Below are 18180 nucleotides of genomic sequence, written 5' to 3' on the forward strand. Positions count from 1 at the left end.
AGATTTAAATAGTTAAACAATTAAATAGTTACGTACACATCGAAATACATAAATATAATTATCAAGTTTTTCAAGATTATCATTTAGAATCATAATAGTTAAAGATAATAAGTACGTAAATAGGGAAAAGACTATGTTCGGTGTTATAATGACGTAACGTAATAACGATGACGCGATTTATCGCGAGGGTATTTGTGCGAGTAGGGGAAGAAGAATTAGAGAGGGGGAGAAGGAAGGAGAAGATAAAAAAAAAAGAAGAAGGAAAGAAAAAAGAAGGAGGAGGAGGAGGAGGAGGAGGCGGAGGAGGAGGAAAAAAATTGAAGAAAACTAAGACACGGTAAAAAATATTCGTAATAATGATAAATACCGTGAGAAACAGACAGAGAGAGAGAGAGAGAGAGAGAGAGAGAGAAAGAGAGAGAGGGAGAGACAATGAGAGAAGGAGAAGATTGAGATATGGTATGGACCGAACCGAACCGAACCGAACCGTCAGTGTATCGGTATCTTTCAGATCCGTGCATCGTGATTCGTACAAACAATTCTCTCTCTCTCTCTCTCTCTCTCTCTCTCTCTCTCTCTCTCTCTCTCTCTCTCTGTCTCTCTGTCTCTCTCTTTTACTCTCGTAAGCTGTGTGATATCGGTCTCATCGTCAGTCGCATTTAAACCATTGAGAATCAAAGACCAAACTAATTCTGAATAAACGTTTTACCACGTTTTTTTTTTCATTCACGAGTTATTTAAAAGGAAGCATCTATATAAAAAGAAAAAAAAAAGAAAAAAAAAAAAGAGAAAAAAAAGAATATCAGCGTAAATCTTGACACAAGAACAAATCGATTATTATCATATTATTTATAATCATATGTAATTCGTTCGTCGACGTAGGTAAGTAAATTTGATTATGCGTCGTCGAATCCCATCATTTCTTTCATTCTTTACGTTTGTTTTATCCTGCTCCTTTTTTTTTTCTTTTTTTTTTTTTCTTTCTTTCTTCCTTTCTCTTAATCATTATCCTTTTAATTCCGTAACATGATAACATTTCGTTATTACGTGTATTTTGTAAATATTTATATACATGTGCGTGTATGTGTGTGTATGTCCGTATGTGTATATCTGTGTGTGTGTGTGTGTGTGTGCGTATTTTCTTTTTCTTTTCTTTTTTTTTTTTTCCTTTTTTTTTTCCTTTTTTCTTCTCTTACCAAGGTTTTCTCTAACTTGCAAGATTTATCTTTGCAGTGTATGCGAATACTCTTTTTGTTCTTACAATTCAGTCTCACTTCTTTCTTTTTTTTCTTTTCTTTTTTTTTTTTTCTTTTTTTTCATATAAAATACTGTGGACAGAAAATGTTGTGTTTAAGAAAAAAATGTTTAGAAAGAAAAATGTTTAAAAAAAAGAAAAAGAAGTTACGCGGATCAAGTGCAAAGATAAATGACGTATAATTTGGCATTTGATGAGACTATAAATGAATGATTTTGTTTCTTTCGTTTAATTTTTCTCTCTTCTTTTTTCTTTTTCTCTCTGTGTGTGTATGTGTGTGTGTGTGTGTGTTTTTTTTTTATTATTATTATTATTTCTCTTACGTATATTTTCTCGTTTTACTTCTTTTTCCTCTCTATCTTTTTTCTTTTTTTCTTTTTTTTTTTTTGTTTCTTTTCTTTTCTTTTCCCCAGATACCACCTACATCCTTTTTTCCTTTATCTTAATACTTTTTTAATTAAACAAAATAACACTCATCACTTTTCACAAGAGACAATTTCAAAATTTACAAATTTTACTTTATTATATAATATATATATATATATATAATCGTTCTGTTTTTCTCTTTCACATTTAATAACAAATATTCGACGAATTGATAATACGTGTTTCGTCTTATCAATTCTTTATAGTATTTCGATAAATCTAATTGTTTTTTGTTTTCCTTTTCTACTTTTCTATTTTTCTTCTTTATCGAAATATCAACATTTTGTTTTGTAATTTTAACACACACACACACACACACACACATGTAATTTTGTCTTGCACGTGTTTCTCGAAAGCGTTGCCGTTTGATAACAAACTCTAAAAGTATTCATATTCGATTCGAGAAAAAGAAAGAAGGAAATCATGCGATAAATATATACATGTAACATACATACATACATACATACATACATGGATATATACATGGATAAATAAATATATATGTACATATATACATAGGTTATTTCAAGTGAGTGTCACCGTTAGACTGCTTTCACCTCGTTTCGAAGATGTTGCCAAGTAATCGAAGTTACTACACCAATGTATGGACATTGGCGTGTTTACTTTTATTTTTTACTAATTTTAATAAGATTTCTCTTTGCCATGAAGAGGAATTAGAATCGCCAAAAGTACAAATTAAAAATGGAACATTGATGGGTACGTTAATGTTAACAAGGAAACAACGTGAATTCGTTGGATTTCGTGGTATACCATACGCATTGCCACCGCTTGGTGAACTTAGATTCGAGGTAAGTTACAAAATTATTATTTATTTATTATTAAAAATTAATCATTCAATTAATCAATTAATTATTATTAATAATAAAATAATATAATTAATTAATTAATTTAAATTACAAAATTATTATTATAACGATGACAATAAATTTAATATTAAACGTAAATGAAAATTATAAATGAAAGATTGAAAGGATTATCGGTGCGAGAGAGAAATTTGTTTTTTTACTTTTTCTTTTTTTTTTCTCTTTTCTTTTCTTTTTTTTTTCTTCTCTTCTTTCTTTCTTTCCTACTCTTCTTCATCATTATCCCACATGTAATCTTGCACATGTAATCTTGCACATGTAATCTTGCACATGTAAATATTACGTCGACTACATTGTATATTATATGTTGACTAGAGATAAATACTATGTGTCAAATCTACTTATATGTTTAGTGTGTGTTAAAGTAGATAACATATATGTACCTTTGTTTAATTTTAAGTGCTTGTAGATTTTCTTACGCTTACTCGCACATCACATATTCCGGATTTTCTGTCTCCTTTTTCTTTTTTTTTTTTTTTTTTTTGTACTTTTCTTACTCTGCTTCTTTTTTTTTTTTTTTTTTTTAATTCATTTCTATTTTCTTTCTCTTTTTTTCTTAGTCTTTTTTTTTTTTTTCTTTTTTTTTTTAAGTACGCTTCATTTATAACGCACATACGTTTGATTCCTTCTTATGGATTTATAATCGATGATTTTAAATATTGAATTTTGCAATTTCATTTTACAAGGTTTCATATATTCTTACGAAAGAGAAATAAAATTAGAAAAGAAGAAAAGAGAGAACAAAAAATTAAAAGGAAAAGATAAAGAAAGAAAGAGAGAAAGATAAAGTTATCTCAAATTGTATTTCAGTTTTGAAAGATTAGAAATCACAATTTTTATTTCTAGCGTTCTTATTTTGTAATAGCGACGAAAAAAAAAAAGAAAAGAAAGAAAGAAAATAGAAAGAAAAAACTCTATCAAAGTGGACGTATTGAGAGTTTTAGGATGACCTTTCGAAAGATCAACTCGCCGTTTAGTCCGAGAAAACTTTCGTTTCTCCTCATTTCCTTTTCCTGCGTTTCTTTTTCCTTTTTTTTTTTTTTTTTCATTTTTTTTCTCTTCTTTTTTTTTTTTTTGTTTATATCACTTTCCTCACACATTCGTAGAGATACATTTATCGATTCATAAGATTTCACCTAATGATTACTTTTGCAATGGTCCAATGCTTTTCAGTTTTAATGAACAAATGACTTCTTCTTTTTTTTTTTGTTTTCTTTTTTTCTTTTTTTTTTTTTTTTTACTTTGAACGACGAACCGTCGACGGAAACTTTACGAAAGATTTACAAATCCAACAACGGTTCGATCGTTAACGACGTCAATATTATCTGTCTCTCTCTTTTTTATGTTTCCTTTAATATTTCAAAATTTATTTTCCTTCTGGTAAACTTATATATATATATATATATATATATATATATATATATATATATGCGTGTGTATGTGTGTGTGTGTGTGTGTGTACATCATAAATCGTATTTTATTCAAAAACGATTCGTCGATTCGAACGATGATATTGAAATGTAACTCGTCATCGTTATCATTATCGTTATCATCGTTGGCTGTATGAATTTTTTTCGAAAATATTTCTCTATCAAAAGTATTGATAAATACAACGTACTTAAATATACTCCGATATAAATATTAGAAATATGATATGAGTGATAATTATATATGATAACATAAATGAAAATTTTTCCATGAAAATTTATATCCTTCAAACATATATGGAAATCTTTGTCCCCATACAAAAATCTTTATTCCATATGATTAATTTTAAACTTTACATGATTTATTAGAATTTAAAATGTTAAATTCGTTAATATTTGACTTATAAGATATTCACTTTTTCACGAAGTAACATTTTAACTATGTATTATAAATATACATAGATAAATACATATTTATAATGTATGAACATTAATTCTTAAAATTTTTTACATATATTTGTAATGTTTTTAATATGAAAAGAAAAAATCAAATAAAATAAAAATAAAATAAAAAAAAATATCTATTTAACATAATGCACGACGATGATCATTTTTAAAGTCGTTCGACATATTCCTTTACTGATAAACTGGTTTCTTGTAATGTTATTTATGTATGCATATATATAAATATGTATATGTATATATATATATATATATGATTTATATATGTCGAGAAGAAAGTACTTTTCTTGTTTCTTGTTTATTTATTATATCCCGTTATCTGTTAGTGTTTATAAATAAGATTTTTTATTTTTACAATTGTTTTTTTCAACTTTGAACTTTCCATAATTTCATTTATATATATATATATATATATATTTTTTTTTTTATAAAAAAAACTTTCGACTTTCATAATAATTGTAATTTTTATTTTTTTACTTTCATTCGATCGATTTATTTTTTTGAACTTATCTGAGATAATTTTATTGAACTTATCTGAGAGATCGCTAATTGTGAAAACAAAAAAAAAAGATGTTCATATTACATATTAAATTAGAAATTTAAATATTAAATTAGAAATTAATATTCCCCATGTTTATATATATATATATATATTTTTTTTTATTTATTTATTATTATTGTTATTATTGTTGTTATTATTTTATTTTATTTTCTCTTAGCCACCACAACCTATGACCTCATGGAACGGTACGTTGGATGCACGTAATGACCAGTCAATATGCACTCAAAGAAATATTTATACTCATCAAGAAGAAATCGTTGGTTCGGAGGATTGCCTTTATTTAAATGTTTATACACCTAAGGTGCCTAATACGAACGAAGAAAAAAATTCTCGAAACAGTTATCCAGTTATGGTTTGGTTCCATGGTGGTGGCTGGGTCACTGGTGCCGGTCATTCCGAATTTTATGGACCGAAATTCCTTTTGGATCATGACGTTATTCTCGTAACGTCGAATTTCAGGTAAAAATAAAAAAGAAAAAATAAAAAAAAAAAAATAAAAAAAAAAAAGAAATGAAGAAAACCGAAAAAAAAAAACAGAAAGGATTAGATAAGATTTTTTCTATTCTTTTTTTTCCAAACATATCTTTCTCTCTCTCTCTCTCTTTCTCTCTCTCAATTTGATCGTCTAACGCCATATTTGACGTACAATCGCATTATTGTGATTATAATATCATAGGATATATATATATATATATATATCATTAATCATATAATATCTTAATATAATATAATCGTTAAAAAGAATGAAGTGAACGAATATTAAATATATAAAACAGATAATATCAATGAACGAAGGCTTCGTTCTTTCTTCTTTTTCTTTTTTTCTTTTTTCTTTTTTTTTTTTTTAGGCGATCTCGAATTAAAAGCAAAAAAATGTATATGACATTCAATGTAAAGTAATTTATTTTATCTTGAAAATTTGTCGAATATTTCTATCGATTAGGATGTAGATTAATCTTGTTCTTTTTTTTTTTTTGTTTTCCATTCATCAGACTTGGCCCACTGGGATTTTTGAGTACCGAGGATTTGGTATCTCCTGGAAATCAAGGTTTAAAGGATCAGGTTCAGGTACTTCGATGGGTCAACGAAAATATTGCTGCATTCGGTGGCGATCCACATAGAGTGACGATTTTTGGCGAGAGTGCTGGTGGTGCAAGCGTTCATTATCACATGATGAGTAATCTCTCAAGGGGTAAGTTTACAACAATGACAAAAATATAAACAAAAAAAAAAAAAAAGAAAAAAACCCGTGACCAACTCATAGCTCACTTTGAGTCTCATTCGGGAGAATAATTTTAAATGATTGATACCCTCGCGAATTCTTCAAAACTTTAATGTCAACGTTCTTTTTCGAGCTCGACTCGCAGTTAAAAAAAAAAAAAAAAAAAAAAAAGAGAGAAAAAAAAGAAACATTGCAATAAAAAAAAAAAAAATTAATAATAAATAATAAAAGTGAGAAGAAGAAAAAGAAAAAAAAAAAAAAGACGATTCTCTAAATACATCACGTAATTATATGACATATCGTGAATTCAAGTAGTCATCCTTTTTTATTCTTTTTTCTTTTTTCTTTTTTCTTTTTTCTTCTTCTCTTAATTACATACGTCTTTAATTAATAAGAACCGGATGTATATATCCGCGCTTAAAAAACGTTTATAACATTGTTTTTAATACTTAATCCACGATAATACGTGAATCCATGAAATCTTTTCATATTAAAATTTATGATCGTTCGAAAATAAATGATATATTTTAGATAAATTTTTAACAAAATTCAATATCAATTTTGTATGATTTATATATTGCAAAACGGCGATTATAATCATTACGATTTTTTTTTTTTTTTTTTACTGAACAGACGCTTGACGTCATTGTATCTAGTAATAATTACTTTTCGCAACATTCAATAGTCATTTAGTCATTCTATTTATAATAATTAATAGTCATCGGATATTGCCATAATAAAAAAAAAAAAAGAAAAAAAAACCTCAACATTATGTATCGTAATTAAGTTTCAACGAAAAAAATCTGCACTGTTCATTAGCGATAAAAGATTAAGAATAAAATGTTTGTTGTGAAGGAGGAAAAAAAGAAAAAAGAAGTAAAAAAAAAAAAAAAAAAGAAAAAAAAGCAATCCCATTAGAATCCAACATTGTTATGTATTCACATAGTTCTATTATTCATTAATTATCTTATCTATATCTGTTTTATTTGTAATAATTAATAGTTACAGACGATCGTTATATAAAAATATATATATATATATATGTGTATATAATAGGAAAGCAAAAGGAAAAAAAAAGAATTTAATTACCGTTCGTCGTTTTTGTTTCGAACAATAACAACAACAACAACAACAACAACAAAATCATGTTGTCAATTGCCGTCACATAAGAATAATAATAAAAAGAAGATCGGAAGAGAATGAAAGAGAATGAAAGAGAAAAAAAGAAAAACAAAAAAGAAAAAAAGGAAAAAAAAAAAGAAAAGAAAAATAATTAACGTAATAAAAAGCGTTGTCAATCAAAACAAAATAATAAATATAAACAATAAATAAACTAATGAACAGGCGAACAAACAAACGGACGAATAAACGAATAAATAATTAAAATTCGATTGTTTGGATGAAAATAAAATTAATTATTATTTGTATATTTCTTACAGATCTATTTCAACGTGCGATATCACAAAGTGGCAATGCTCATTGTCCTTGGACCTTGACGAAGGCAGGTATGGCCAAAAAAAAGGCAGAAACTATTGGAAAACTTTTTAATTGTCCGACCGATAATTCAATGGCGATGATAAATTGTCTCAAAACGAAAGACGCGTCGGAAATTATTGGCACGGATCGAATATTTCAGGTAATAGTTTAATACTAAACCTTCGATCGTTATCATTGATTATTTTAATAACAATCCTCATCATCATCATCATCATCATCATCATCATCATCATCATCATGATTATCTATTTTAATTTATAATTATGAATTCAAGGTCGCGTTTATTCGTACTATTAATACTATAATAATTTAGCCGTAATTACGAGAACTGAAAGAAACAAATAAATAAATGGTACAATTGAATTGATCAAATTTGATTTGAAATTACAATAGCTTGCGATTAAATATTAATTAAAATTAATTTAATAAATAATAATCAATTTACAATTATTTAATAATAATTCATTAATAATTAATAACATTTAATTAATTCATTAATAAATTAATTTATTAATGTTCGAGATTGTTAATAAATAAGATACTAGGAATAAATTGAAAAATATTATTAAATAGGAGTTATCTTCGATCGATGGAGGGGGAAAGAAAAGAAAAAAAGAAAAAAAAAGAAAAAAAAAAGAAAAAAAAAAAGAAAAAAAAAATAAATGTCGTTAAATAGAATTATCTTCGATCGTCGGTCATTCAACTGTGTATCTATCGGTAAACGTGTACTACTTTCTAAATCAGTATGAAAGAACTAACGTTCTAATACAACTACGTGTTAGTTTCGTATCATGGGCATTAAATCGACAGGATTGACCCATTGAATACTAGATTAAGAATCTCTCGACGATCGTTATGTTACTGCGAAATAAATATTCATGGTCTAACGATTTACTTGCTTAATCCTAAAGTTCTAGTTAATAGGTTAAACGTTAGATCAGTAATTGGTCCAAATTAAAAATTAAAATCAAGATTGGTCGATCGAACATTTATTTATTTATTTATTTATTTATTTTCTCTCTCTCTCTTTCTTTCTCTCTTTTCTAATACTCTTCTCAGATTAATTATTAATTATGTAAGTTGATCGAGTAAATCCTTGCCAATGAAATGTTGTTGGCAGTAATATAATATACAATATTATGCTGATGTAACACGTTCAGTTACATGGTTTTTTATTATGTAACTATCTTCTATCCATATCTCTCTCTCTCTCTCTTTCTCTTTCTCTCTCTCTCTTGATTTATTTCTCTATTTATTTTTCCACTGTTTTCTTTTTCTTTTATCTTCTTCCTACTTTTTCTATATATATATATATATATATTTCTTTTTTCCTTTTCTTTTTTTCTTTTTTTTTTTTATGCATACAATTATGTTTTACGCATACATGTAGATATTAAAAAGAAAGACGCGTTTAGAAACGAAATGACAAATTTTTTTCGGACTTAGATACACACGTTTTTCAAGGTCGTCGCAAAGTCAATTAACAATCACCAGTTAGCCTTGACATAATGTTCACGTTCGTTCGAAACTTTTTTCTTTTTCTTTTTTTTTTCTTTTTGTTTTTTTTTTTGTTTTTTTTTCCTTATTATACATCGAAAATTTTCTAATGTTTCGTTAATAAATAAAGTTAAGTACGTACTTAAAATAAAAGAAAGAAAAAAATAAATTTAGTTATTATTTAAAATTATTATATTATTTTATTTCAAACGATTTTATATATATGAAAAGCTTTAAATAATTTATTATCCAAATGAATCATACCGTTATTAAAATATAATAATTAATTTAACAAAACGCTTATCAATATTCCATAAATTTATCTATCCAATTGAAAACAATCGATATTCTTTTGCGTAATTGAAATTTCGGATCCTACATTACAAATAAATCAATCAAATATAATAAGGATAATAGTGAATTATAAAAAAAAAAAAAAAAAAAAAAAAAAAGAAAAAAACAAACAGAACAAAGCAAAGAAATAAAAAAGAAAGAAAAAAGAAAAAAAAATACATAATCAAATGATAAGACAAAATAAAACGAAAGAAAAAAAGAGAAGAAAGAAATAATACAATCGAATTAAAACAATATACAATATTTTATAGGAATTCGATTATTGTCCGATGATACCGTTCAGACCAGTGATCGAACCAGATCATCCTAATGCATTTATCACCGAGGATCCCATTGTCAGGACAAAAATTGGCAAGGTCATGGATATACCATGGATGATAGGTGTTACTTCGGAGGAAGGATCCCTTAGAGTACCATGTACGTATTATTTTCATTAGAGATCATAGAGATCTTAGAAATTCTTGATTTAGCAATCGATTTCGGAAGAGAGAGAGAGAGAGAGAGAGAGAGAGAGAGAGAGAGAGAAAATGATGAAAAAAAAAAAGAAAAAAGAAAACGAAACGAAAAAAAAAGTATATCCTTTGAAGAACGTTACCGAACCGTGAATAATTGATTTCAGCTCTCTACGCTTTATCCAATGGCGAATTGATTAAGAAAATGAATGATGATTTTCCGAACGTTGCACCGTTGACCTTGCTACACGGTGAAACCTGTCCTGATCATTTGCGAGATATAATTAGCCATGCAATAAGAGAATTTTATTTCAAAGGAAATCCTATAGATAATTCCACTCGTTTTCAAGTTATTGATGTAAGTAATAAATGTAGTGTTAAGTGTATATGTCTTTAATGATTTTGCTCTAACGGTTTCATGTTCGAAGATAAAAAGAAAAAAAAAGAAAAAAAAGAAAAAGAAAGAACAAAAAAGAAAAGCAAAAGAAAAAGAAAAAGAGTAAGGCGGCAAGACAGAAAATATGTAAACAACTTTGTACTAACAGCTATGCGAGTTTTCTTTTCTTTTTCCTTTTCTTTTTCTTTTTTTTTTTTTTTTTTTTTTTTTTTTTTAGTAAATAAGACAAAAATATTAAATTAGCAGATATAATTATATATATATATATATATATATATATATATATTTATGTTTATATTTATTAATTTATATTCTATAATTCATGAAATCTTTGGACAAAGATTAGAAAGATAAAAAGAGAAAAAAAGAAAAAGAAAAACGAAAAAGAAACGTAAACATTGCAATAAACAAGGATATTAAAGCATTTATACGTGCCTGCATATTTTATAAACATGCTAATAGAGTTGATCAGGATGATATCAGAAATTATCCACGACAGTTTTTCTTTTTTTTCTTTTTCCTTGAAATGAAAAAAAAGAAAAAGAAAATATTACTAGTGATTATTAATTATATATACAAATGACTTTATCGTGCATTTATAATCATAAATTATTCATCTTAATATTTTATCTTAAAAAATATTAACAATAATAATAATAATATTAATAATAATAATAATAATAATAATAATAATAATAATATTTAACATAAAATATTTATATGATAATAATAATTATATATATATATATATATATATATATATATATATATATATATATATAATTTAATGAATTTATTATAATTTTAATTTAATAAAAATATTTAATATTTTTTAATATCCATATAAAAATAATTATAAAATATAATTTTAATATGATATATAATATTATCTTTCAGATGTACAGCGATGCTTGGTTCAATCACGGTACTCGTACATCGATTCGTGATTATTATAAAACCCAATCATCACCGATTTATTATTATTATTTCTCTTACAAAGGTAGCGCATCATTTAGCAAAATATTTGGCGACGATACCATGGATTATGGTGTAACGCATGCCGATGATTTGCAATATCTATTTCCGGTTGGCGAACAATTATTTCCGGACATTCCATTATCAAATGACGATCACAAAATGATCGACATTATGACGTTACTATGGTACAATTTCGCTAAATCCGGGTAAGAATTATCTTAAATACAATTATATATCCTTCAGGTAATATTCGCGTATAAAAAATAAAAAAAGAAAAAAAAAAGAAAAAAAAAAGAAAAATAATCAGAAAAAATAACAACAGAAAGAAAAAGAAATTGTTAAATTATTAATTTAATCGTAATCGTTTTGATTATTTTTCATTGCATTAAATTATTATTATTATTATTATTATTATAATAATAATAATAATAATAATAATAATAATAATAATAATAATCAACATCATCATCGTCGTCGTCACGATTGATTAGTAATTAAAAAAAAAAATATATATCAATGATGTTAAATAAATAAACAAATAAATAAATATGAATAAGTATAAAAAATATAAAAATAAATGTATATTATTATATTTTTTTTTGTTACGTCCTTTTTTTTTTTCTTTCAGAAATCCAACGCCAGAAATAACGGAGATCATAACAGAAAAATGGAAACCAGTGAGAAGTCAATCGTTAGAATATTATCGTATAAACAATTTGTTTTTATCCATGTCAGACGATCTTCATCCAGAAAGAAGAAAGTTTTGGGATAATTTGCCGGCATGCATTAATCCGGACAAAACTAACGAGATACGTCATGGCGTTAAAGAGGAATTATAAAATCTTTGTCATAGCGATCGATCTTTTTCACATTAGAAAATTATTATAAAATATAAACACACACATATATATATATATATATATGTGTGTGTAATTAAAACGAGACTGTACTTAACGAATTGTTTTTTTAAGTATCGATAAAGAAAAACATTTTATAAATATATAAATGGAAATGGAAAATTGAAATTTTACCATGACTGAATGTAAATTATAATAATACAATGATGTTCTCTCTACGTGAGCTTAATATTGTTTTATTTGAGTTGATGTAAATGTAGAAATGAAAGAAAGGAAAAAGTAAAAAAGAAAAAAAGAAAAAAAAAAAAGAAAAAAAAAAAGAGAAAGGAAAAAAAAATTATACAAATACCCGTAGAAATGAACATGAACAATATATTATATAAATAGAAAAAGAAATTGTATCAAATATGAAAAAATCTCTTCGCTATACTCGTCGAAGGATTAATAATTTTTTTTTTTCTTTTAATGTTACGCGACGTGTATGCTAAAGGTCATACGAAAAAGAAAAAAAAAAAAAAAAGAAAGAAAAAAATAAAGACGAGAAGAGATAAACCATGTGCTCTCGCTAATTAGATTAATATTTCTGTTTAGTCAGATTATTTTTTAGACAATTTTTGAAATACATGTAAAAATTTTAAGATTATATACTTATATATATATATATATTTTTTTTTTTTGGTTTTTTTGTTTTGTCTTTTTGTAACGAAATAAAAAAAAAAAAAAAAAAAGTGCATAAAGATATAATAAAAAATTCACTTGAGAAAAGATAGAAAAACATATAAGAAAAGAGAAACGAAATTCTTCTTTTCTTTATTCTTTTTTTCCTTTTCTTTTTTCTTTTTTTCTTCGTTTCATTGTCCCGTTTTTCTTTTTTTCTTTTCTTCATTTCCTCGTCATTACGAAATAATTATATTATCTTTACGTGCCTTTTTCTTTTTTCGATTTTTTTGTTTTTCCAAGCATTTTTTATTTCCTCCTTCGAGAAAAATCCATCGACGTTAATAATGTCATAAATGATTTATTGGTAACGCGATCGATAGAGCCATACAAGCCAATGATTTATTTGGATCATTAGAATCCTCGAATGGATATTCGAAAGATTTCGTATCGTCGTTGTATACCTTAAAATCTTTGTACTGTACTTCGGCGAGTAAATTAAATCCCAATTTACGTGCTGTATTTATTAATAATAATAAAAAAAAAAAGAGAGAGAGAGAAAAAGAAAAAAAATTGTTATTTAAATAAATAAATAAATGAATATATATATATATATATATATATATATATATATATATATATATATAATATGCAAATATAAAGAATGCATAATATATATTTGAAAATTTTTTACCCATATTTTGACTAATAATGGAACTAAATCCCCCTATGCAAGCAGGCATTAAAAGAGTTCTTGCTCGTTCGATGCAACAATTAATCAAAGCGGTTGCAATACCTTTTTTCCGATGATTCGCATGTACAAATAATAAATGTATACGAAAATATTTATCAATTTGTAATACCTCATAAGGACGTGCTTTCGAAAAAACGCAACTCCTAAGACTCATTATATTAAAGATTGCATCTCCTTGATTAGCCTAGAAAAAGATATAAAGATAAATATTTGTTAGATACATGCACACACACATATACATACACGTACATATATATATATATATAGACGTCATATGTATGTAAATATTTATAAACATTTACCATCAAAAATTTTTTTATTGAAAATATTTACCATTAATTAATGGTAAATATTTTTTTACGAAGTAATATGTATTAATCATATTACAAGTAATATGATTAAATAAATAGAATCATATAAAAATGAGAGAATAATAAATTAATCATAGAAAATTTCATCATAAGACGATCAAAAGTTCAACGTACGCATATTTCCTGATTAAAAAATTATAAATTTATTTTTTTTTTTTTTTTCCCCTTAGTATTCGAACGTAATTATAATAATTTAAAGAATAATTACTCTTATACGTGTTTCCGTTCGTACGTGATCTCCCATAAAATTAATCGACGCTACGATAATACCTATGATCTTATTTTCGCCTTCTTGAACGGCGCAATAACTTTGCTTCTCCGACAATTTTTTGTATATCATTTTAATAGAGGTTCTCATTGACATCAGATCGTTCGAAAAATCGATACCTATACTCATTGGTTCCTTCTCGAAGAAATCTTTCTATAAAAAAAAAAAAAAAAAAAACAAAAAAAAAACAAAAAAGAAAAGAAAAAAAAACAAAAAAGAAAACGAAAAAAAAAATTCAAGGCGACATTTAAAAAATTTTACAACCTTATACCTTATTAGAAACGATAATGAAAACGAAGTCTTAGCTAAACAAAAAAAAAAGGACAAAAAAAAAAAGAAAGAAAGAAAAAAATTTCAAGACCTCGCAACGACGTCAAGTCTAAGAATTAACATTAACAACCAGATTATAAATTCTAAAATTCTAGAATTATATATATATATATATATATATATATACACATGTAAAACATATAAAAAAAAAAAAAAAAGAAAAAAAGGAGTCACACCGATCCAATTATTAATAAATTAATTATATATTACAATCTAGGTAGATAATTTTTTTTTTTTTTTTTTTTTTTTTTTTTTTTTTTTTTTTTATATATATATATATTATTAAACTTTACTCTTGCAAATGTGTACTCGTATAAAATTTATTGCTTCCATAAATCTATCCTCCTCGAGGCTAATGATACGATAACCATTCGACATTCTTTGCCAAACGATCGCTCCTACGTATTTCTTACGTTTAATTCTTTCATTTCGATTATTCAAGGAAACAATATAACTCTCGAGTAAGTCGGAAACAGTTGATCTTTTTCGAGACTGCAATTTAAATGTTACAGTTTCTTCGAACATTTTTTTTCTGTTTTTTTTTCTTCCTTTCTTTTTTTTTTTCCTTTTTTCTCTCTTTTTTTTCTTCTCTCCCTCTCCCTCTCTCTTTCTCTCTCTCTCTCCGTTCTTTCGACAATTATTTTCCTTCAGAATAAATTGATAAAAATATTAACACGATAATAATTTTTTCATTCATTAAAATATAACCAAATGAAGTAAGCGACAAATCTTTTAAACGATTAGGAATCAATTTCACAGATTTATTACTTAAATATGTAAGAATTATTTATACGTAAACGCGTTTGATTTTGTAAATTTGTTAAGAATAAAGAAAAAAAAAGGGAAAGAAAGAGAGAAAAAGAAAGAGAGAGAGAGAGAGAGAGAGAGAGAAATATAAGAAAATTAATTTTTCTTTTTTTTTTTTTTTTTGTAATAAATACAAAGCATTTGCCCTTTCAACGAGATGGACGAGTATAATGAGAAAGACGATGAATTAATTGAAACGAAGGATAGAATGTTCGCGCCTCTCGAATGGGACTCTCCGATTAATTGCAAAATACAAGATCTTAACGAATCGTTATACGAGGAAGCATGTCGTCTGATAAAAGTTCAGAAATTTTAGATATAATTACAATTTTGATTCGATCTTTTTGAAACATTGATGAGCAAAAACGATCAACCCCGTTCAAATTAAGACGCCAGGGCTACGTTATCGTGAAGACAAAGAAAAACAAAATTAAAGAAAGAAAGAAAGAAAGAAAGAAAGAAAAAAAAATAATAATAATAACAAAGGGAAAAGAAAGAAAGAAAAAAGATAGAAGAAAGAAAGGAAAAACTTGGAGGACGCGTTAATAATGTATACATTTTTCTTTTTTTCTCTTTTTTTCTTTTTTAAATTAAAATCTCAAATTACTCAGAATTGATCCCATCGATATTGAAAGATCCGTATCAATAAGAAATAATAAAAATCAAATAAAAATCTACTGATATTATGGCAAAATAAACAAATATCATCCATGTAAAATTGTAATCGTATATACGATCGATATACATTATTTATATATATATATATATATATTATATTTAATATATCGAATGAACGTATGCTCATCGTTGTTTCATAAAGTTAATACAAACTTAATCTTGTCTCGTTATATCCGTTTATTTTCCTTCTCTCTCTCTCTCTCTCTCTCTCTCTCTCTCTGTCTTTATTTTCTCCTTCAACTCTCCTTCAATCATCTCCTATTGACTTTATCACTTTACAACAGCATCATTATTTTCGCGAGGAACCAATGTGTAAATCCATTGAATTATTAAAAGACAAAATATCAGTTGATTCTTATCTGAAATTAATAAAAACTTGGATGAAGGACACAACGAGTTTAGTAGCACTGAGTATAAATTCTGGAAGAGTTATTGGTGTCGCTATAACGAGGATCAACGATGATTCCGTAAAGACGAATACATATGAACGTAATCAAGTAAACAATTCAATTAAATTATCATATTCGAAGATATGCTCGTACGCGTGTATGTGTGTGCTTGCGTACGTATGCTTGTATTTAGGATAGTATTTAATATATTTTTGAAGATCCTTAAAAGCAACATCGTACACACGAGGCTTCAATATTAATCAAATTTATTTCAATTAATCGAATTAATATGCATTATTATTATTATTATTATTATTTTTTTTTTTTTTTTATATATATATATTATATTTTTTATATAATTTTATATATTTTCTATCGTTCACGAGTAATATAATTTTTGAAATGTGATCCTCCTCCCCTCGCCCATCCCCCTTCTCCATCTCATTTGGCCAATATATTTCAAGGTGGCCCTATATAAATTGAAATTAAATTAAATTTTATATATATATATATATATATATATATATATATATATATATATAATACATTATAATTTAATATATATGCACATAAAAAAAAAATATATATATATATATATATATATATAAAATATGTATATATACAAAAAATATACAGATATATATATGTTTTTCGTTTATGTTACTTTTAGATACTTACAGGTGAATCCTTACAAGATATTATGTTTCTAATAAACGAGGTTACGAAACAATCCGATGTTTACGTTAAATTCAAACAAGACGTTTACTTTCGCATATATATACTTTGTGTTCATCCAACTTATAAAAATAAAGGGATTGAATCGGCATTGTTACGTGCATTTATACATGCAGGAAGAACTATGAAATTACCAATGGTTGGCGGTATATTCACGTCGGGTTATAATCAATTATTGGCAGAGCAAGAAGGTTTCAAAATTTTATCAGAGATACGTTATAATCGTTGGATCGTTAATGACGCAGTTGTATTCGATGATCCTGGAAAAGGAAATTATTCGGCTACCTTTATGGGAAAAATAATCGATTATAATGACCCAAAGGATAAATATAAATACGATGTTTAACAATCCTATCTGATCAATTCATTAATTGATTTCAATTCATTAATTCTTTCTTTCTTTCTTTTCTCTCTCTCTCTCTCTCTCTCTCTCTCTCAATTATTTACTTATTTATTTACTTACATTCTTTTCCTTACTTTATTTTATTGCACTCGGTTGCAAAACTTGCATAGCTTGCATACAATCGATTGAACTTTTTTGTAACTGTTTTATTTTATTTTTCTTTTCTTTTTTTTATCATTATTATTTTTCCTTGTCCATTCTAATATTCTTGATAAAACTTATACAAAACGTGAAACAATTAATTTATCTGAATTAATTTTCATATCGTTTCTTTATTCGTTACTTCGTATCGATTTTTGACTGCCTTGAAGTTGATAAACGTACAATTTTTCTCCTTTTATCGATTCGATATCGAATAGAAATTTGTATATCTCGAAGATTAAAAAATTTCTTTATATTTGCAATGTTAAATAATTATAAAAAAAAAATAAATATATATATATATATATGCGTGGGTGTATATAAAAATTTGAATTTGTAATGCGACAAATAATTTATAAAAAAAATAATTTAAAAAT

General features: G+C 25.7%; 2 protein-coding genes across 8 annotated transcripts; one reads left to right on the forward strand and one right to left on the reverse strand.

Moving 5' to 3' along the window:
• Nucleotides 1–489: 489 nt before the first annotated feature.
• LOC124432198 (venom carboxylesterase-6-like) lies at nucleotides 490–12929 on the forward strand. Its single transcript, XM_046980894.1, has 9 exons — nucleotides 490–882; nucleotides 2201–2490; nucleotides 5174–5475; nucleotides 6009–6208; nucleotides 7678–7874; nucleotides 9838–10003; nucleotides 10206–10396; nucleotides 11333–11619; nucleotides 12042–12929. The coding sequence occupies exons 2-9, from the start codon at nucleotides 2251–2253 to the stop codon at nucleotides 12250–12252; spliced, it is 1794 nt and encodes a 597-aa protein (XP_046836850.1). The 5' UTR covers nucleotides 490–882; nucleotides 2201–2250; the 3' UTR covers nucleotides 12253–12929.
• A 234-nt stretch (nucleotides 12930–13163) lies between these two features.
• On the reverse strand, nucleotides 13164–18026 carry LOC124432199. 7 transcript variants are annotated; one of them, XR_006944208.1, is made up of 7 exons: nucleotides 17723–18026; nucleotides 17394–17519; nucleotides 17203–17321; nucleotides 16289–16494; nucleotides 14261–14473; nucleotides 13622–13865; nucleotides 13164–13444 (listed from the first exon to the last, which is right to left on the reverse strand). XR_006944208.1 is itself a non-coding variant. In XM_046980897.1 (6 exons), exons 4-6 carry the CDS (start codon nucleotides 14447–14449, stop codon nucleotides 13278–13280), a joined length of 600 nt encoding a protein of 199 aa, XP_046836853.1. In that variant the 5' UTR covers nucleotides 14450–14473; nucleotides 16289–16494; nucleotides 17394–17519; nucleotides 17723–18023; the 3' UTR covers nucleotides 13164–13277. The 7 variants fall into 7 exon arrangements, 6 of the variants coding, with proteins under 6 accessions (XP_046836853.1, XP_046836851.1, XP_046836854.1 ...); XM_046980897.1 differs by lacking the exon at nucleotides 17203–17321 and having other exon boundaries at nucleotides 17723–18023; XM_046980895.1 differs by having other exon boundaries at nucleotides 17203–17519; nucleotides 17723–18023.
• Between the last annotated feature and the right edge of the window lie 154 nt (nucleotides 18027–18180).

Source organism: Vespa crabro, chromosome 24 (genome assembly GCF_910589235.1).
Source record: "Vespa crabro chromosome 24, iyVesCrab1.2, whole genome shotgun sequence".
Taxonomy (NCBI): domain Eukaryota; kingdom Metazoa; phylum Arthropoda; class Insecta; order Hymenoptera; family Vespidae; genus Vespa; species Vespa crabro.

Coding starts and splice junctions, on each gene's coding strand:
- LOC124432199 (XM_046980900.1), bottom strand. CDS start 14,449: ATGAGTATAGGTATCGATTTTTCGAACGATCTGATGTCAATGAGAACC. Junction 13,866..14,260: donor GAACGGAAACACGTATAAGA/GTAATTATTCTT, acceptor ATCTTTTTCTAG/GCTAATCAAGGAGATGCAAT. Junction 13,445..13,621: donor CATTATTAGTCAAAATATGG/GTAAAAAATTTT, acceptor TAATAAATACAG/CACGTAAATTGGGATTTAAT.
- LOC124432198 (XM_046980894.1), top strand. CDS start 2,251: ATGTTGCCAAGTAATCGAAGTTACTACACCAATGTATGGACATTGGCG. Junction 5,476..6,008: donor CTCGTAACGTCGAATTTCAG/GTAAAAATAAAA, acceptor TCCATTCATCAG/ACTTGGCCCACTGGGATTTT. Junction 11,620..12,041: donor TACAATTTCGCTAAATCCGG/GTAAGAATTATC, acceptor TTTTTCTTTCAG/AAATCCAACGCCAGAAATAA.